The following is a 20,057-nucleotide window of genomic DNA, read 5'->3' as shown; positions in this document are numbered from 1 at the left end:
GGGCAGGACGGAGCGGGGGGTCGGCGTGGGGGGCGCCGGCTCTGCAGGGGGCTCGGCTGGGCGCGGGGCCGTGCTGGGGCGGGGAGCGGGCGCGCTGGGAGCCGCGGGTGCCGCGCGCTGCCTCCTCGCTGCCTGCGAGCTCGCCTGCCCGAGCCCGGGGCAGAGCCTCCCCTRCCTCAGTTTCCCCGGGGGAACGGGGACGCTGGCCCTTGGCATCCCCCCCCCGCTGGGTCAGGGGCCCGGCGCTGCCCTGCCGGGGGCTGGCGGGCACGTTTCGGGGGGAGTGGGTCGGGGCCGGGTTTGGTGGGTCGGCGAGATGCGCCCGGGACTGCACGATGCACCGGCAGCGCGGCAGCCGTGGGCGCTGCAGCCTGGGGGGAGCGGGCAGGAGCTGCAAAGCCTGCCAGGGCTGCCTGAGCGCCGGGCTCAGACGCGGCCCCCGGGAGGGAGAGCCGTTCCCTAGCCCCGGCTTTGCCCCCCCACCCCCCCGTGCCTCAGTTTCCCCAGGGTGAAGCCGCCGGAGCAGAGGCAGCTCCCGCCGCCGCGCTCCCGCCGGGGACGTCCGGGCAGGGGGGGGAAGGCTGGCGGGGGGCTCCCACCGGGGGCCGCATCCGGCCCCGGCGAAGCCGCCCGGGGCGCTGTAAACACCCCCCGCCCCTTTTCAAGCCCCTGCGTGTCGTTAAAACAAGCGCCGGGTGTGTATACGTGTGTGTGGGCAGAGGAAGAGGCCCCCCGGCTCCGCGCACGGGGGGGGACCTACCTGAAAGCCCCTGGCCCCAGCACCGCCTCGGGGGCAGCTTTCGTGGCGCCCTGCGCCCGCGGTGCCGGGCGGCCCCGAGGCCGGGGACGCCACCTCGGGCGGCACAGTGCGCCGTGAGGGGACGGAGAGGGGGGTTGTGCCGGCGGGGTTCACCCCGAAAACCCTCCTGAAGGATGGGGCCGGCAAGCGGAGGGGCCGGCTTGGCCGCAGCATCCCTCCGGCAGGGATGGAGCGCGGCCGGGAGGCGGGAGGGCGAGCGGGGGGGACCTCCCAGGGAGGGAAAGCCGTCCCAGCCCCGGCGCGCTGCGGGCGAGGGAGGGTGCCCGGTGCCGGCTCGGCTCTGCCCCGGCCCCGCCGAGGGTCCCGCCGCTGAGTAATGCGGCTGGCTGGCGGCAGCGGGGAAGGTAAACAGGAAAAGGGCTGAGCTGGTGGCCGGGGGTGAGTCACAGGTGACTCCAGGAAACCGTGGGGCCCGTGCCAGCCTCGCCGGGCTGGCACCGCGCGCAGCCTCGCCGCCCCCCGCGTGGGCTGGGGGCGCTGCCGGGGGCCCCCCCTGCGGGGGGTCCGACCTGCGTCGGGCTCCCGAACCCTGCCGCGGCTGTACGGCCGCCCCGTCCCACCTCGGGGCAGCGGGGCTCCCCCTGCCCCCCCCCCCCCGGGGCTGGCCTGGCCTCGCTCCGGTGACACCGGGAGGTTTCACAGCTTCAGTGCCGCTGTGTTTCTGCCTGCTTGCCAGAGGGCTCCTTGGTAACGTCAGAAGCAAGGGAGACCCCACAGCCCTGCGTCCCCCGGACGGCCACCCCGGTTCCCCCCGCGGGCATCGGTGATGGTGATTGGCAGCGATGCCGAGCTGCTCGGTCCTGTGCATGTTGCTTGCGCTGTCCCCCGCTATGGGGGCACCAGCCGGGCACAGCTCGAGGCAGTGTCACCTTGCAACTCCTACACACCTCGGGGCAATCGGGGTCAGGAAGGGGAACGTCCTTTTGGGCGCAAGCTGGGAACTTTGCTCTCCACCACCCGCGCCCCCAGCAGGTCGGCTCCTGCCCCCTCTTGGCATCTGGGTCCATGGGGAGGGAGGCAGAGCGTGGTGCCGGGGTGAGCACGGTGGAGGGTTAGGATCCCTAGAGACACCCAGGTCCCCGGGGATCCCTGACACCCAGGTTCCCTTCCTGGTCGTGCCACCGCCTGCCAGTGTGACCTTGGGTGAGTCACTTTGCCTCCTCCTGTGTCACTGGGGCAGGGTGCGTGTCCCCCCGCCCCGCCACCGCGGGGTTTCGCCCTCCTTTCACGCATTCGGTAACGAGGTCCTTTTTATTCCTTAGGGCCGAGAATTACTGGTGGCGGGGTCAGAATAAGCGGACCCTAAAAGTGGGCCAGTTCCCCCGAAACACGGTGACCTCGGTGGCAGGGCTGTCGGCCCACGACATCAGCCAGCCGCTTAAAAACAGCTTCATCCACACAGGCCATGGAGACACCAACCCACAGCAGTGCTGGGGGTTTCCCGATAAAATTGATGAGTAAGAAACTTTCTGTCTTCTCTGCCTCCCCTGCCTCCCCCGCCTCCCCCCTGCCTTCCCTGCCGGGCGCAGGAAGGAGCCGTGGCTCGGCCTTCCCTCCTTGAAACGGCTCTTCCTCCTCGTCTTGCTCGGGAGCATCGCTCTGCGCAGGGTCCCCGCGGCTTGACTAACTTCCTCGCCTCTTCTCACTAACAGGGCCGGGCGCTGCATGGTCGGGGGCGCGTGGGGGGCCGTGGGGCTGGACTCGGGTTAGGTGGTCGTGCCGTCCCCGGGGAGATCAGGGCATGGCGTTGGGCAAGTGTTGGGCTGGGCTGCATGGAGAGAGCATCTTCTCCTGGCCCCAGAGCCCCTCTTCGCTTCTCAGCGCTCCCCCTTCCCTGGGGGAGATGCACGGCGTGAAGCGCCACCCCGGAGGTGGCCACATTTCAGCCCAAAACAGTGCACCCCCAGCTTGTTCCCATCCCAGGGCTGGATCCAACACTTTTGGGGTGTACTAGGGCTCCTAAACTGACTCCTTACGTCATGTGCGTGGAGGGGAGCCAGGGTGTAGCCTGGCCACGTGCTTTTAATTGCATGTGTCCTTTTTAAAAACAAAAGAGAAAAAAAAATTCCAGCGGAAAGAACCTTTCTTTTCCCCTGTGCTCCAGCAAGAGAGGCCACCGTTTGGTCTGTAACGGGGGAGAGAGGTGGGAAGGGGGAGGATCGGGGAGCCAAGGAGGGTTTCTGTGCTCAAGGGCGCCCTGTGGGGCTGGGCATCGTGTCCACCCGACGGGACCCAGGGCCCGGCCCGGTGCTCGCTCCTGGTGTCCATCGCGGTGCTGAGCACGGCCACGACGGCCCTGCGCCCTGGGGTGCAGCCGAGCCGAGCGGGCCACGGGCAGGGGCGCGTTGGCTCGGTGTGGGGGGCACAGCGGGTCTCTGCCTGCGTTGGGTTTGGTGTAGGAGGGCTGTTTTGGGGGTGGGGGAATACGATTTCAAAGCCTGGGAAGACCCTGCTGGGTAGAGCCAGCACCTCCACCCGGCTCAAAGGATCCCTTGGGACCTTGATCCATTTAGGATCCCAGCCCTGGGGTGTCCCCCCAGCTCTGCCAGTGCCCTCGGTCCCAGCCTGACCTCCCCGTGCCGTGGGCTGTCCCCCCTGGGGCGGCTGCGCCAGCGGCCCTGGGCACGCTCACGGAGCCGCCGCGCACGCGGAGCCGGCTCGTGCCCTGGCAGGCCTCCCCGCGCCCCGCTGCGTGGGCACGGGCCCTGGGTACGTGCCGTCCGGGCCGGGCCGCAGAGAACGCACCGAGCTCGGCACACGCCCAGGCCTTGGGGCTGCGACGGCTCCCGTCGGCTCCCTGTCTCACCACGCCTGGCTTGCGACGGCTCGCCCAGGCCTCCCGCCGCGCTGCGCTCCGGCTGGCCCCGGCACGGCTCCCCGGCTACGGCACGGCACGTTGTGCCGGGATGCCGTACCCCGGGCACCGCATCCTGGTGCAGTGCCGCGGTGCAGCATCCAGGCACAGCGTCCTGGGCGCTGCACCCCGGGAGGGTACCCCACTGCAGCACCCCGGTGCAACGCTCTGGGTATGGCACCCTGGTTCGGCACCCTGGGCACGGCCCTGCGCTGCACCTGGAGCGGGGGATCGGCGATACCGGCGCAGCCCCAGGGTCTGCGCTGTAGAGCCCCGAGGGCGGAAAGCTCCTGGGGTGCAGTGACCCGTCCCCCGGAGCCCAGCAGTCGCGGGGTCGGTGCTCGCAGCGGGATGTGCCTCTTCYTGCCCCCGCCTGGCTCTGCTCCCTGGGCGCGTGGTGCTTAGAGGAGGGGACTGTGGGGTCTTCTCTGCCTCCTCCCCTGCCCCATCCCATGTGCAAGGGGGCAGGACACGGGCCCCTCCTGGGAGCCGTCTGCCAGAGGCGGCGGCGAGCTGCACATGCGTGTGAGCACGTGTTGGGTGTCTGGGGGGCGAGGGGGCCATGCACGGGGCTGATGCCCAGCCTGTCTCTCCTCTCTGCCTGCAGGCTGTACCTGGGAAATCCCATGGACCCTCCTGACATTTTAGGCGTGGACTTGACTGCTGCCAGACCCACTCAGCTTCCAGGAAGGGCTAAAAGTAAGTGCTTTTTCCCCTTCATCCCCCTGTCTCCAGCCCACTAGCTACACTGGGCTGTGCTAAGCTCGGTCTCCTCTCTGCCCCAGGAGCTGTGCCCTGCCGTCTGGGTGAGGGGCAGGACTAGCCAGCACTGATTTACTGTCCTGTCTCTCCTCTCTGCTCTGTCTCTTGCTGCCACTTGCTTTTTGGAGACCTGGGGACACAGGTGGGGCTGGGGTGCGCGGGTGCCGGCAGGACCGGCTGTGCTGTCATCCAGCCCAGCAGCGTCCCCCAGCTTGGGCAACTCACGGGCTCTGCCAACGCAGATGGGCTGCAACCTCCACCCTGTTGTCACTCGTAGCGCTGGGACGGGCCCCTCGTCCCCTCCAAGCCTGGTGAGGGCTCCCCATCATAGGGGACCTCAGCTAACCGACATGGTCAGAGCCGCAGGGTCCCAGGGAGCACAAGGAATTTAGACACCACGGATGTGCTTCCAGCCCCCAAACCTGCAAACTGGGGGGCTGCCACCAGCATCTGCCCCATGCCCACGCCTCCCACCAGAGGCCCGCAGCCGAGGCCGGCGGAGGGGCGAAGCGTGCGCCACTCTCCCGCTAAGCGCCCTGGCTCCCCGCTTGCTTCGCGCACTAACCCCGCGTCTCCCCTCCTCTCGGGCTCTCTCTTCTCCCGCAGGGCAGCCRCCTCCGCGCCCGCCTCAGCCTGCCGTCCTGCTTACGAGTAAGTGGGGCTGTTCTGGGAGCCGCCAGCCCTGCTCGTGCCCCCTCTGTTCTCTCTTAGCTCCTTTCTTCCAAGGTACTCGGGGTGTGCTGTGCGCTTCTCGCCCGGGGTGGCCTGCCGCCCCCTCCACTCCGCTTGGCCCCACACGGGAGACGTGGCCAGGCCCCCGCAGGTGATGGCACGCTCCCCCTTGGGATGTGTCCGCTGCCCAGTGCCACCTCTTCTGAATCCAGGGCAGGGCCCAAGTGAGGTGGCCCCCCACCAAGTCCAGCCTCAGGGAGATGGTGCTGCCCTTGCTGCATGCCCGATCTCCCCRCAGGCATATCCAAGCCTTTGCCCCTCCTCAAACATCTCCCGTGGAGGGACCGGCGGGGACTAACTGCTCCGAGGTGTTACCCGCTGCCAGTACTAACCCAGGTGCCACGTGGGGCCGAGTCGCCCCTCGGCCCGGGCACAGCTGTGGCATGGGCGTGCGCCGGGGCGAGGGGGCAGGCGGTGGCTGTGTGTGACGTGGACGGAGAGACGTGGAGCCGGGCTAAGCAGGGGCCCGGGTCCCCCGAGCCGTGGCCCGGAGGAGGGCAGGGGCAGCCCGGGGCAGGTCCTGCCCCAGGAGCAGCAGGGCGGGACGGCGGCAGCCCTGCGGCCAAGGGGGCGAAGACGGGAGCAGGGCAAGGGGTTGCCCAGGCTGACGTGTTGTGGGGCTGGGTGAGTTTTCTGGACATTGCGTTCTCGCTTTAAGAAGGATCGCAATTGGGGTCTTGGGGTTGGAGATGCTCCCCCACACCCGTCATGCCCCCTAGGGCTGGAGTCACCTCCGAGGAGGACTGTCCCCTCCTGCCACCCCAAGGGAAGCAGGGAACATGGGATGGGGATGCTGAGGGGTTATGGGACCTGGCGGCACCCTCACCGCCCTCTCTGTCACATCCTAGAGCCCTCCTACGACCCRGTCAGTGAGGAGGACGACGGGCTGTCCGCAGGCCTCCGGAAGCTCTGCCTGAAGAAGCCGGGCCCAGGGAAGGGACTGCGGCTGGCGAAGCCCTCGGCCCGGGTGTCAGGCACCAAGGTGGGCGACCGGCAGCCTGGCCAGCCACCGAGCGAGGGTCCGGCAGGCGGCGAGGTGACACTGATCGACTTTGGGGAGGAGGTGCCCCCACTGAGCCCCTCGCCCGTGGGCGAGCTCACGGCCCCCTCGCTCGCCAAGCTGGCCATGGAGGCCTTCTCGCTGCTGGACAAGACCCCACCGCAGAGCCCCACGCGGGCCCTGCCCCGGCCCCTCCACCCCACGCCCGTGGTGGATTGGGATGCCCGGCCCTTGCCCCCGCCGCCGGCCTACGACGACGTGGCGCAGGATGAGGACGACTTTGAGGTGTGCTCCATCAACAGCCCCCTGGGGCGGCGGGGCAGCCGTGCGGGACTGCCCAAAGCCCGGGAGCGAGGTGAGACCAACTACGGCTTTGTGGACGAGGGCGAGAGGGCCGCAGTGCTGGAGGACAACCTCTTTCTGCCCCCCAAGGAGGCCAAGCAGCCCAGCCTGACACAGACCACCGAGATCTTCGAGGAGCTGCAGCAGGAGTGCATGAAGAGGCTGAACGTGCCCCTGGGGCTGGCCACCTTTGCCACCGCGGCCCCTGCTGAAGACAAGCCCCAGATCCCACCCCGCGTCCCCATCCCGCCCCGGCCCCTGCGCAGGAACGAGCCCGGGCGCTGGTCAGGGGAGCTGTCGCCAGCTTCAGGGGGCGAGGACGACCGGCCGCCCCAGATCCCCCCTCGGGACCCGCTGTCGCAGCCCACCTCCCGGACACCCAGCCCCATGGCTCTGCAAGTGGGCTCTCCCCAGCAGCGTGCCACGCTCTGCTCCTACCTCTCCACCTCGCCGGGGAAGCCTATGCCCACCACACAGAGCTTTGCCCTCGACCCCAAATACGCCACCCCCAAGGTCATCCAGGCGCAGGGCAAGGACTGCCCCAAGGGGCCCTGTATCCTGCCCATCGTGAAGGATGGGCAGAAAGTCAGCAGCACCCATTACTACCTGCTGCCTGAGCGCCCTGCCTACCTGGACAAGTATGAGAAGTTTTTCAAGGAGGCCAAAAGCCCCGAGGAGGCGCCAGCATCCCGTGTGGTCACCACGGCCACTGTCCGGCCCATGGTGCAGCAGCAGCCAGACTACAAGGCCAACTTCTCCTCCAACAACAGCAACCCTGGCCCCAAGTGCCTGGTGAAAGCTTCCTGCAGCCTCCAAAAGATCGTCTATGACGGACCAGATGGCCACCGCCCCTCTGAGAAGATTCGGCTGGTAAGTGGCTTCCCCGGGGTCCATGAGTCATATGGAGCAGGGTGACTTTTGTCCAAGTGGTGTAAGTCCACAGCCAGGCCTGTGCCACGGACTCGCTGCACCGCCTGGGCCAGAGCTGTCTCCACCCTGTGCCTCGGTTTCCCCACATCCAACCCCAAGGAGCACTGACTACAAGGGCTCTCCAAAGTCACCACAGTGCAGAACTGTCATTGCAATGCCCAAATGGGGATCGATCACCCTTTTAACCTGTGTTAGCCCTGCCCCAGGGCAGGCTGTGAGCCATGGCCCCAGCTCCAGGCTGGTGCAGCAAGCTGGCCACCGTGGCCAGGCACAGGGCAGTGGCTCTGGTCCCCTTGGGCTTGGAGGGCAAACAGTGCTGGGTTTGTCCCAGCTGGGGAATGTGTATCTAAGCCCAGGAGGAACTGAAGATCCTGGGGATGGGAGGGCAGGGGGTGGGGGCACCTCCAGCTGGGCTGTGGGGAGGACAAGAGCTCGCCCCTGTCCCAGGCAGGACGAGCACATTGGGATGTGCCAGAGAGGGCAGGAGCACAGGGGCAGACAGCTGGCAGCCAAGGGTTCGGGTGGAGGGTCTGTGCACCCCAAAAGCTCACAGTGCCACGAAGGGATTGCTCACAACCAGGGCAGCAGGGTCTAGAGGTCACTGGCCCAACAACTGCCCACCCCGGGGGACAGAGGGAGTGGTACTGCGGGGATAGGTTGGCAGACCCACAGAAGCAGAAGTCCCATGCGTTTCCAAAATGCACAGCCCGAACACCGCTCCCCCAACCCGCCCCAGCTCCTCCTAGCTGACAGTGCTTCACGGGGCCAGAGGCATGGGGGGGACCGCAGAGTCCTGCGCTGACCCCCTGCTCTAGCCATGGGGTCCTTGCTGCCCCGGGTGGCTGGGCGTGTTGGCGGCCCACGGTGACAGCGAGCCTTTTGCAGGTGCAGGACATGGTGCATGGCGTGACGACAGAGGAGTGCCAGACGGCCCTGCAGAACCACAGCTGGAACATCCAGCGCGCCATCCAGTACCTGAAGGTACGCACCGCGGCACCCAGCACCCCCACCTCGGCGAGGCCAGGGGCAGCCCCTGCCAGCCTGCAGCCTCTCACCCATGCTCTGCTGTGTCCCATTGCAGGTGGAGCAGCTCTTTTGCCTGGGGCTGAAGTCCCGCGTCGAGTGCCACCGGGTGCTGGAGATGTTCGACTGGAATCTGGCACAGGCCAGTTCCCACCTCCTGGATCCCTACAGCACGGCCCGGCAGAAGTAGGTGCCCAGTCCCAGGAGGCGCTGGGAGCAAGGCGAATCTTTTGGGGAGGGTCTCCTATCCCAGAAAGACATGCTGGCCTTGAGCTGCTCCTGGGCAGCTCGCTCCATCATCTCTCCAGAGCTCACATCCTCTCCTCTCCTTTCAGGCGGTGACAGCGGGGCCTGGGTGAGCTACGTCAGATCTAGAGCGCGCATCTCGCCGTGGGACCACCGCGCACTGTGGCCACCCCTATCCGCACAACCTGCTGCTGGACTCTGGCCTGAACCCTGCTTGGGGGAGAGGGGTGCCCCAAAATGGAGCCTGCGTAGGGCTTGGGACTTGCCCTGACGCCCATGCCAGGGTGCCCCTGCCCTGGCTTTGGAGATGGTCTCCATCCCCTGGCCCACTGTTGAATTGTTTTTGTAAAGAGAAATGTAATTTTAATATATATGTTATATATATATATATAAATATATAAAAAATATTCTATGGAGCGGAGGAAGGTGCCTGCGCCCATCTCCTGGGTTCGTCTCTGCCAGCACACGGAGATCTGAGAGTCCCTGAGTCCCTGCAGCTCCCAGTTCCAGGCCACCACAAATCATACCTTCCTCTGTGCCGGCTCTCCTGTGCATGCGGCCAGGACCATCCTCCCGGTGTCTTGGGGCTTCCTTCTTCCCAGGAGGATGCGAGTCTGTGGGACCTGGCAGAGGGATACAGACATGATAACAGCAGCTTTTCCCAGCCTCAGCTAAGTTCTGGCCCGATCATCAGGTACCTGCATCCATCACCCCCCTGCGCAGTGTGCTCCTCTCGCGTCCCGTGGCTGAGGGGCAGCACCCCAGGGTGGGCAGCAGGACCTGGGCACCCGCTGGTGAGCTCTGGAGGGGTATAACCGAGGGGCGCTGCTCCGTCCCACCCTGCCTGGCAGGGCGGTGAGCGTCCCGGGGGCGCAGCGAGCTCCTGGCCGCCGTGGGGCTCGGCAGAGCCTGTGCCATTGCCGTGCCCCCTCGCAGGGGAGACGTCCGTGGCCCGGCCCCGGCGCGCAGGGTTCCCGCCGAGGACAAGCCGCCCCCTCCAGCCGCCCCAACGCCCCGCGGCAGATAGGATCGGAGGCGCCGCGTGACTCATGCCCGGGCAGGGAGTGGCGAGACCTGCATCTCGCCCCCACCCACGCGCGTGGCGGCGAGGGGCGTTGTGCAACCGGATACCACCGCGAAGCCGGAGCCAGGCGCCCGCGGCAGGAGCGGCCGGGCGGCGGGGGCCGGCAGGAGGCACCGTGCGAGGCGGCAGCGCTAACGCAGCTCAAGCGCGGTTCAAACCCCCTTCACCGGGCTGAGCCAAGGGCCTGGCCTGCGGTCCGACTCCCCGAGGTGCCGCCTTTCAGAGTCACCGTGCAGGTGGCCTCTGTGCAGGGGAAAAATGACCTTGGTACCCGAATTCACTGGGCCTAAAGGTCCCTAAATCCGCTAGGCGTCAGGGCAGTATATTCTCCCGAGCAGAGCAAGCCTCTGTACGCTGCGGAGAGCCTGCAGGGCCTGCATGGTCTCCGTGAGGGGCTGGCGTGTCTCCAGATGCCAGGCAAAAGCTGGCATTGCCTGCGAGCGATCCCAGACRGATCGGGGATGTCAGCTGGGGCTGGGGCATGGTGACAGCTGCGTAATGCCGTGAGATCCATCACTGAACYGCTGGGCTTGCGCATGCTGGTGTTGCTGGGATGGCAAAGTGTGCAGCATCAGCGAAAGCACCCCCAGCTTTGCCCCAGGCTCCCCCGTTTCCAGTCATCCCTGAGCCCCAGTCGCATGCAGAGGCCAAAGCTTTGGAGGAGAGGCTGCCGCGCGGGGAGCTTYGGTGTGCGCATGCGGTGAGTCACCCAATGAGCAGGACTGCCCGGACCCGGCGGTGCATCCCTCCCTGCGGCAGATGGTGCCCCAGAGCCAGCACCGGCTGCTCGTGGCCATGTCACCCGCATGCCATGTGCACCCAGAGTGCCGAGCAGCTCTCGTCTCCGGGCCCCCCTCCCCAGGGAGGGCAATAACTCCCTTCTGAGCATGGGGATGGGGAAGCTTGGTGGTGCTGCCATGGGGGTGGCTGTACTTAGAGCCTGGCAGGGGGCCTGGGCTCTCCTGGGATGCCTCAGCTCTCCCTGCCTCAGTTTCCCCATCTATGGTGCAGCTGTCGTGACACTCGCCTCTGTTACGTGGCTGCCAAGCAGGATGGTTGTAGATGAAGCAAGGAAGATGCAATGCTTTAATTGACTTTTTCTCCCCTTTAAAATGATCCTGGAGCTGGAGAAGCAAACATTTGCTTGCTGGAATTGCTCCCGCCAGGCCTTTGCACACCACGGTGAGTCTCTCCGTCCTTTCCCTTTTTTAAGGTGACGCAAAGCAGAGAAAGGCCCAGCCCCAAAGTGCCCGTGTAAGAACAACACCCTCCCCCCTCCGCCTGGATTTGCGTGGGCGTTTGCAATGGGACGCACTCCGATGGTGCAGATAACCCCCTGCACGTAATGGCTCCATTAAGGTGATTAGCTGTTAATGCAATGACCTCTGCAGCGCGCTCTGGGAAACGCTGTCGGGGCAGAGCTGAGCACCGCCAGGTCTCTGCGCGGCTCGGACCGAGGCGACCCTGCGGGAGCCCCCGGAGGTGGGAAGGGTTAAGCGGTGCAGGGACCCCGAGGCAGCGGGGAGCGGARCGGGAGCGTTGCTCGCTTCCTTGTTCCTCCTTGGCAGTGGGCCCGCCGGTGCCGGGGGTTATCAGCTGCGCGGCCGTGCGTGGCTGGGTCCCGGCAGCAAACAGGAAACCGTGGGCGCAGGGCTGGCGCCCGAGCCCGGAGCCGGGCTGATCCATCCCCTCCCAGAGATGCTGAGGACCCAGGTCCACGTTTGCCATCGTGTCCTGCAGCCTCTGGGCCAGGCAGCTTCACGGCTCCCCCGGCAGAAAATGGGGTTATCGTCACTAAAGATGAACCCAACCTCAAGGTGTTGACCGTGGGGTCCCTGTGAAGGGACTCGGTGGCCGCAGGGGGTCCTACCCTGGCCATGTCCCTCCTGCACCCCTTGCCCCCAGCAAGGCTGGGGTTCGAGTCCCCAGCCCTCGCCAGGGTGGCAGCAGGGGCCAGCAGGACCCCGGCACCGCGTTGCACCCACGGTGCCAAGCTACCACCAGCAGTCACTCCGGACACTCGGGGTTTGTGCTCCCTGGCTCACCCGGCACTCTTGGTGCTGAAAACCTGGAAACCCAGCAATTTGGGAGATGGGAAAGGCCCAAAACTGCCAGCGGTAAAAGCAGTTGCAAGGCAATGGAGCTGGCTCCCGGTAGCGATGGGTGGAAGGAGTAGTGTCCCCGCGGGTCCCCGGGGCTCCAGCACCCTCATGAGGGACGCGTGGACGGCCGGTGCCCGGGGCACGGCACGTGGCGTCCCTGGCTCAGTGGGCCGTGCCGCGGGGCGGCAGCCGGAGGAGGTCCCAGGGAGGGGAGTGTTTCGGTGCCGGGAGCCCGCCTCGTCTCGTTGGACCGGGAGAGCCGCCAGCCTCATTCCTGCAGCCGGAGAAGGCGACACCACTCCGTCGACGCCGGGAGCCCCTCCGTGCCCCCGCGCCATGCGATGCCGGGCCCGGCTCCCTCTGTGGGGCTGGATGCTCTGGGGGCTCTGGGCGCTGCCGGGTAAGTGCCGGGGTCGCGGCGCGAGCTGGGGCAGATACCATCTCGGTTACGGGCGAAGGGCTGCGGTCGACTGCTCTCCACATCTAAAACAAAGCCCGAGAGCCGCAGCCAGGCTGTTGTTTCGGCAACGGGTTGCCGGAGCAGCAAACAGAGGCACGAGCCGGCCCCAATCCTTCTCGGGGCACCCGGCAGAGCCCAGCGCGGGGCTCTCCTTGCAGCAGCCCCAGACCCGCGCTCCTGTGCCGGAGGAGTCAACGCGGGCCATGGGGTGCTGAGAGCCATCCCCATCTGGCCGGGGCAGCATGGGGGGATGGGGACGGCCACCCCTCCGCTCGCCCTTCCTCGAGGCATCTCGGAGTATTTGGCAGGCTCTCCGGGGACGCGGCCATTGCCTGAGCCCCCCAGGGAGGAGCGGTGGCGCAGGCGAGGACCTCCCGTGGGTGGGCTGGTGACCAGCCCCAGGGCTCGGGGACGGGGACGGACCGCGTCCTGCTCCGAGTCTGCCGACACCGGTGGCGAGCGCCCGCTGGGACCCGAGCGGGCAGGCAGGCCTGGGGCGGCACCGCGTTTCTGCCCGCCGGTTTAATGGCCCCGTCGCCTCTCCCTGGTGGCGTGAGGGGAAGGAGCGGTGTCTGCAGGAGATGGGGTTCGGGCTGTGACACGAGGGGAAGGGGCGAGTGCCGGGCGGTCGCAGCAGCCGCTGGCTGACCCAGGCACGCTGCCAGCGGCCACGTCTCGGCCGAGCGGGGAGTGCTTCCCGGGAGGGACTGCCTCCGTCCCCTGGGGGGGGAAACGGCTCCATGGCTGGGGAGGACCCCCCAAAAGATCCGAAAGCCTCTGCGGGATGCCTCCTCTCCCCAAAAGCTGTAGGCAGAGGGCAAGCTGTCTTGGCCTGTGTTTGACTGGGACCTGGCCGGCGGGGTAGGGGACGCGGCAGGTGTCGGAGCAGGGACCGGCCCTGCGGGTGACATGTGGCATTTGGGCACCAGCTTCCTTCTGCAGCGGCGGCGCAGAGCGGGGAGGAGGGAGGGGGCACAATGGGGACGGTCCCAGCCAGGCCGTAGGCAGGCAAAGCCGGAAACAACGGGCTGGCTTCTCCCTGCTTCGCCCGTGCTAGCGTGCCCTGGCTGCAGCCCCCGTCTCTGCAACGCCAACTTCGGCAGGGTCAGCAGGAGACCCAGGCGAGTGGCCCCTCGCCCCGCTGCCCGGCGCTGYGGACAGCTCCTCTGCCAGCGGGTCGGCAGAGCAGACCCCGGCAGAGCCCGTTGGCATCTCCCCAGCGGCTGAAGGCACCGGTGCCAAGCTACCTCCAGACATGTCACCCACCACGGCCAGTCCGGGAATATGCGAGGCGTTCCCCGAGGCAGCTGTGATCCAACCTGGGCATCTCCCTCCCTCCAGCTGGACCAGCTCTGGAGATGGCCAGGGTTCRGGTAATGCCACCCCCGTAACAGGTAATGCCAGCTCCAGGCTGGCAACAGGTGTGTCCCTGCCCGCTGGGGACACTGCTGGTGTTGATTCAGGTAGGACCATGTTGTCTCTCCTTGCAGGTGACATGGTGGTGCAGACTGCAGAAGCAATGGTCCCAGTTGGGACCAGCAAGGTGGAGGAGGTGCCTCCCAGTACAGTGGCTGCCTCAGAGCTCACTGAGGGTACAGCAGCACGAGACAGCCCCCAGGCAAGGGCAGGGGTTTCCTCTGCAAGCCCTGCCAGCCACCCGACCAGCACCAGCGTCCCTGAGGCTCCTCCCACCACTTGGCATGGGCACCCTCCATCCCCTGCACCARCAGGGCACACATCAGCTCTTGCTGYGGGGAGCAGCGGTGCTGGGCTGGCCTCAGCCATGTCGTCCCCAGGTCTAGGCATCCCCACTGAAGAGGGGATGGGCAAACTGCCACCGTCAAACAGCAGCACTGYTCTTGAGCAGGCCCTGGAGGCATCTAGAGCAGCTCTGGAGAGYGTTGCTGGAGAGCCGGCCCCAGGGACAGCAGTCCATGCGCTAGAGGGAATCACGGCGGAGCCACGTGCAGGTGCTACAGGCCCACTGAAAGGGGCCTTCCCAAAAGCGGGCAGAGGCATGTCCCCCCCGATTGCACAAACCCCCATTGTTCAACCACTGCTGGGGTCAAAAGCATCTTCCTTGGTCCCTGGCGAAGCCTCCGATGTCAATGGGTTGGTCCAGCTGGATGATGTTATCACTGGGGAGGGGACACTGGGGACAACACGGACCACAGTGCTGTCTCATATCAAACTAGGCATGGGGTTGTCACCTCCTGCTRTCAGCAAGAGCACTGCGGTGTCCCATGCAGCTGCTGGGCTCCCATCCCAGGAGGTCACATTGGAGCTGGACAAGGGCACCTACCCTCCCACCACAGGGGCCAGCGTCTCGCTTGCCTCCTCTCTGCTCACAGGCAGCACCGTGGGGCCGACTGCAGGCCCAGCTGGTGGTGCCGCTAACCACCCGACGCCAGCAGCCCCCATGGCATCCCCTCATGCAGCGGCAGGAGGAGCAGAGGGGGTGACGCCACCATTTGCAGATGCTCCGAGTGCTTCCTCAGCGAGGGCCACCTTCTCTCCCGTCAGCAGGACTACAGAGCCATGGACAACTGCCTCACCTGCAACTGGCCTCGATGCCTCCCAGGAGCCCCYGCCACCCCCCGCTCAGCCACTTCCAGCCATTTCCCCTGCAGGCCCTGGYGGTGCCACAGCAGAGCTGGTAGCAAGTGCTTCCCCCATCCCATCAACCATGGAGTCAAGTGAAGGAGCTCCATCACCCGCCAGCAATGATGCAGGCCCTGGGCAAGGGACGGCGCGCTCRTCACCACATGGGACAAATGTCACTGCTGGAGATGGGCCACCTAGAGCCAGCACTGGCATCCCCCTCCATGCCACCACGCCAGCTCCGGACGTGGCAGCCACAGCCACTGGCGGACACCGCACTGACCCAGCTGCCAACTCCTCTTCCTCCAGTGTGGAGGTAACCACTGCAGAGCACATCCCCGCTGGGCCATTTCCAGCCCCGGATAATGCTACCGCTGAGCTGGTCTCTGGCGCGAGCAAGCCCACCTCCAGAGCAGCAATGGGCACTGCTTCCCCAAGGACCGCGAGTGCCATGATGGGGACGGGCACAGCGCCTTTCTCCAGCACTACTGGAAATGCCCCAGCTCCTGGCACGGCATTTCCTGATGATCCTGGTACTGCCGCTGGGCCGATGAGCAGCCTCTCCACTGCACCGCGTGGCAGTCCCTCTCCTGGGCCCGTCGCAGGCACAGCATCCTCCCTTGGAGACCCCACTGGGGCTCTGCCCACCGCAATGGCCTTTGCAGGCCCTGGTGCTGCCATGGCAGAAGCAACTGCAGGTGAATCCTCTCCAGCAAGACTCAGTGAGGCGACGTCCTTGCCCCTTGCTGGAAACAGTGCCAGAAAACCGCAGACAGATGTGTCCTCTGGAGCACCACTTTCCCTCGGCAGGTACAGCAAGATGACCAGCCCAGCTGCAGATCTGTTTTCCTTCGTTACCCTGAGCGCAATCGGTGGAGCAGGGCCAGACTTTGGAAATACCCCTGCCAAGGAAGGTCCAATCGCAACCACCGCAGCAGCGGGCAGCTCCCCTGGGCCAGGCACCGGGATGCCCTGGGGTGCCGGCCCCACACCTGCTCCACCTGACACGTCTCCCAGCCTTGGCAGCAGCCACCCAGAGCCAGCTGCGGGCTCACCACCACCAGCAGTCAGTGTCACAAGTGACCCTGCACTGTCCAAGGTGCCCAGGAGCGGACCTGTAAGTAAGTCAGCTGTCCATGGGTCTTCACTGCTCCTCACGCCATTCGTAGACATGACTGCTCTTGTTTTAGTCACCGACAGCAGCGACCCAGACCTGGGCTCTTCTGCAGCCATGGCCAAGGTCTCCGTCAGACTCTCTCCCCCATCCAGGGACATCACTTTTAACCCAGCCACAGCCGCTCTGGGCATGGACACCGCAACGCCACAGGTGCCTCAACATTTCTCAGCCCCAAATGCAGGTGTCACTGGTGAGCCAGTGTCACACATGTACATGCAACAACCGGATGCCACCAGCCCTCCGCTCACCTCCCACGGTTCCCCCGTCACCCCCGGTGGGGAGACATGGTCGCGCACAGCTGAAGCGGAGCTGGCAGGGGTGTCCCGAGGTCTGAGCACAGGCAGACCAGGCGCAGGACCCGCTGCCCCCATCCCCAGCCCTGGGAAGCTGCGCGATCCCACAGTGTCCCCTCCAGCCACCAGCAGTGCCGCTCCCATCGCCGTTCAGCCAGCAACAGCAACAGCTTCTGAACCCATGGAGGGCACAACCACAGCAGCAACAACCGTCGACCTTGCAGGAGTGGTCGGCACCCCAGAGATAGCCAGAGCCAGCAGTGCCGCTGCAGCATCACGTGCRGGCGTCCCCCCTCTCCTGGATGACAGTCCCGCCCCAGGGCCACCCCTGGGGGTGTCCCCATCCAGCATCGCCCCGAGGACAGCAGCAGCCACATCACTGCCAGCACATGGCAGCCCAGCCACCCCACAGCCAGCRCTGGGCAGCGATGCCCGCCGAGCCCCGCACAGAGCCTCCCCCAGCCCCGACGGCAGCACCGCCACTGCGCCGCGTACGGCATCCCCGAATGCGGGCCCAGAGGAGGACCCAGGGGCCAGCGTGACCCACCTCCCACCTCATGCTGCCCCAACACAGAGGGCAGCCAGGTCCCTGACCCTGGGTGCTGGAAACACCGTGACCAAGCTGGAGGTGGGCCCCTCTGCTCACACAGGCACAGCCACCCCAGAAACAGGTTGGGATTCAACCTCAACCAAAGGAAGGTCGTTTCTCCTCACCAACGACTACRTCACCCACCCAGGTACAAGCCAGGCAGCATCTCTCCAGGGCCACTTTGGGGCTGAGCCAGCTCCAGATGTGCCAGCTATTGCCCATGGCACCGATGGTGCGGGGCCAGCTTCCAGCCGCGCACTCACCAGGACTGAGCCACCGCCGGAGCCATCTGCCCAAGGGGACGATGCTCCCCAAACCAGGCCCCCGGCAGGCTTTCCTCTCCTGGCTCCTGGGGGTGGTCTCTCTGCTCCTCCAGCCTTGGACGCCAGCCCAGCATCGGATGCAGCCAGCCCCCTTCCTGGCACCGCTGCCTCCCAGACACCCCCACCTGCATCGCTGCCAGTCGCCAAAAATGCAGCCATGGAGGGAGTCGGGGGCAGGTCACAGCCAGCAGGAGATGGCAGCAGCATGCAGACAGCTGCGGGCTCAAACCCAGTTGAAAATGCAACAGCAGACGCCTGGACGAGCAGGACAGACAGTGAAAACACCTCTCCTGGGCCAGCTCTCCGTGCATCGAACCCCGCCAGAGCCAGTGTCACTGCTCAGCCACACGCAACCTCGTCAAACCAGAGCAACAGCACTGCTGAGCTGACAGCGGACACATCCTCCCCAGGCACCAAGGGCAGGGTGGCAGAGCCGGCCCCAGGACTGCCCCCATCTGTCACTGCAGGGGCTGAGCCGGTCAMCGGCAATGCACCCCCAGCGGCATGGTCTGCCCCGGGCATCAAAAGCACCACAGCGGGGGCTGCAGTGGGTCCATCCTCACTGGCRGTGCCCAGCCCCACTCCAGAGCTGGCCGGAGCACCTTCACCAGTGATTAGTCCCAGCACGGCTGAGCCAGGGGTCAGCACGTCCTCTCCCGTCCCCAGCAGCACCAGGCCGGTGGTGGTGGCATCCTCTGGCATCCCCAGTGATGATGTCACTACAACAGCAGCAAGGGTAAGCGACAGCAGTCTCGGTGTGGCTGCATCCTCCTCCACTGCCCTGGCTCGTGCCCTGCCTCTCGGCAGCGGGGCTGGCGTGGAGCTCATCACAGCGACCGTCTCCTCGTGCAGCCCCCACAGCGCCTCTCGGCCACTGACGGAGCCCGTTGAAAGCACCAGTGAACCCTCTGCAAGGTCTTCCAGCCCAGGTGCCGACAGAGGCCAGGATGAGCCCTCGGCCAGGGCGTCCTTGCCAAGCGCAGGCAGCTCACATGCAGGGGAAAGCACAGCCGCATCCTGGTCAGGCACCGGCGGTACCACTGCTCCAGTGGAGACTGCCACATCCTCCCCGGGCCCCTCCGGGAGCAGGGCTGATGGTACAGCATCCCTCGCCAGCGGTGAGGGCAGCGCTGTGCCCGTCACCGACACCACTGGCGCRGAGACCAGGACCAGCACGACATCCTCGTCGGTTGACGGTGCAGCCCCCGTGCCAGCCACCGGTGTGCCCTCCACAGCCCCCGAGCGCATTGCCACGCTTCCGCCGACCGACACGCCGCTCCCGCTCCGCAGCCTGTTGCCAAACCCCGGCAACCTCAGCATGGTGCCGCCRGAGGAAATGTCCTCCCCACTCACCTCCGATTTTACCGCTCGGCTGGCGAGGGGCACGGCAGCCCCTGGGGAGCCKCCACCATGGACGGTGCCACCGAGCGCTGGCTTTACAGCCACTGGGGCAACTGCAGGCACAGCCGTGGTGGCCACCGCTAGCAGCCCTGGCCAGCCAGCCCTGGGCACCTCGTCCCCACTTACAAACAAGTTAACATCCACAACGAGCACCGCAAGCTGGAGTCGTGCCCCTGTGGAGGCTGCAGCGGGTCCGTCCTCCCCGGGGACCAGTGGTCTCCTGGCTGAGCCACTGCGACTGCCCACAACCCCCGCAAACAGCGTCTCTGCGGCTGATCGAGCGGGCGGCACCTCATCCACCCGACCCACCACCACCGGGCTGCCACTGGGCACACTCCCCTCCAGCAACACCGTCATCCCAGCTGGCCCACCCAGAGGGGAGAGATCCGCGGCCACTGCAGCCAGCAGGACAGCTGAGAYATCGACTGCCAGAGCAGGGTTTGCCGTGGCAAAGGCCACCGGCACCAGCCGTGCCCTGTCCCCTGCCACAGAGCAACCCGTCACAAACAACCAGACAGACAGAGATGAGCTATCCAGCTCTGGCGGTGTTGACACAGGGGACGAAGGTGCAAACCCAACTCCAGCAGCTGTCGACGGGCTCGCTGCTTCCCCAGCTGCACATGGTGCTGCTGAGGAGACAACTATGATGGTGCCTGACGATACAGCAGCTGGGCACAACACAGGCCTGACACCTGCTCCGCTCATGCACACCACTACGGCCAAGCCCACCATCACCATGCTTGCAACAGTCGGCAAAGACACCACAGCTGCATCACAGACAGCCCTGGCTTTGCCTGTCTTCACCCCTTCSCTGAGCAAAGCAACAACCAGCAAATCAGCGTTAATCACAGACCACGTCCCAGCTCTAACAGCCCCCGGGACGGTCCCCGGGGGGAACGAGGTGGCAGCCAGCCCGCCTTCCTCGGTCACCGGCAGCACTCCAGTGCCAGGGGGGCCAGTCCTGGGCCAGACCACAGCCGAGCCGGCAACCACAGTGGTGGGAGCAAGAGACGTAGGTGCAACCACCTCCCGAGCCAYCAGTGCTGCGCTGGCAGCCGGAGCGCCGCTGGCCACTGTCAAYGGGACAGCAGCGAGCCCACACCTCGGTCCCAGCACCGCTAGCAGCGGATCAGAATCAGCCATCTTATCTCCCACAACGCGCACCACAGTGGGGCCAACCAGTGGGTCCTTGGAGGTGCCCGGTCCCAGCCGTGCCATTGCAGTGCCYGATACGCCTTTCCCCGGCAAGCACAACACAACAGAGGAGCTAACAACYGGGTCATCATCCGTACTCAGCAATGGTGCAACCACGGAGTCA

General features: G+C 66.3%; 1 protein-coding gene across 5 annotated transcripts in view; it reads left to right on the top strand.

Annotated features, from left to right (window-relative positions):
- Positions 1-9,116, top strand: part of TNK2 (tyrosine kinase non receptor 2) — a 31,148-nt gene extending 22,032 nt beyond the window's left edge. For 3 of the 5 annotated variants that reach the window (XM_026070941.1, XM_026070937.1, XM_026070940.1), the window contains 7 exons: positions 2,083-2,277; positions 4,282-4,373; positions 5,043-5,162; positions 6,017-7,380; positions 8,326-8,421; positions 8,522-8,649; positions 8,799-9,116. In XM_026070941.1, coding sequence (XP_025926726.1) covers positions 2,083-2,277; positions 4,282-4,373; positions 5,043-5,162; positions 6,017-7,380; positions 8,326-8,421; positions 8,522-8,649; positions 8,799-8,805 — 2,002 coding nt within the window. In that variant the 3' untranslated portion in view covers positions 8,806-9,116. The remainder of the gene's footprint in view (positions 1-2,082; positions 2,278-4,281; positions 4,374-5,042; positions 5,163-6,016; positions 7,381-8,325; positions 8,422-8,521; positions 8,650-8,798) is intronic. The other 2 variants (XM_026070938.1, XM_026070939.1) reach the window with 2 other exon arrangements.
- Positions 9,117-20,057: the final 10,941 nt, after the last annotated feature.

The sequence above is a fragment of the Apteryx rowi genome, unplaced genomic scaffold (genome assembly GCF_003343035.1).
Source record: "Apteryx rowi isolate R43461 unplaced genomic scaffold, aptRow1 scaffold_32, whole genome shotgun sequence".
Lineage (NCBI taxonomy): Eukaryota > Metazoa > Chordata > Aves > Apterygiformes > Apterygidae > Apteryx > Apteryx rowi.
This window is presented reverse-complemented; position numbering and strand designations above follow the sequence as displayed.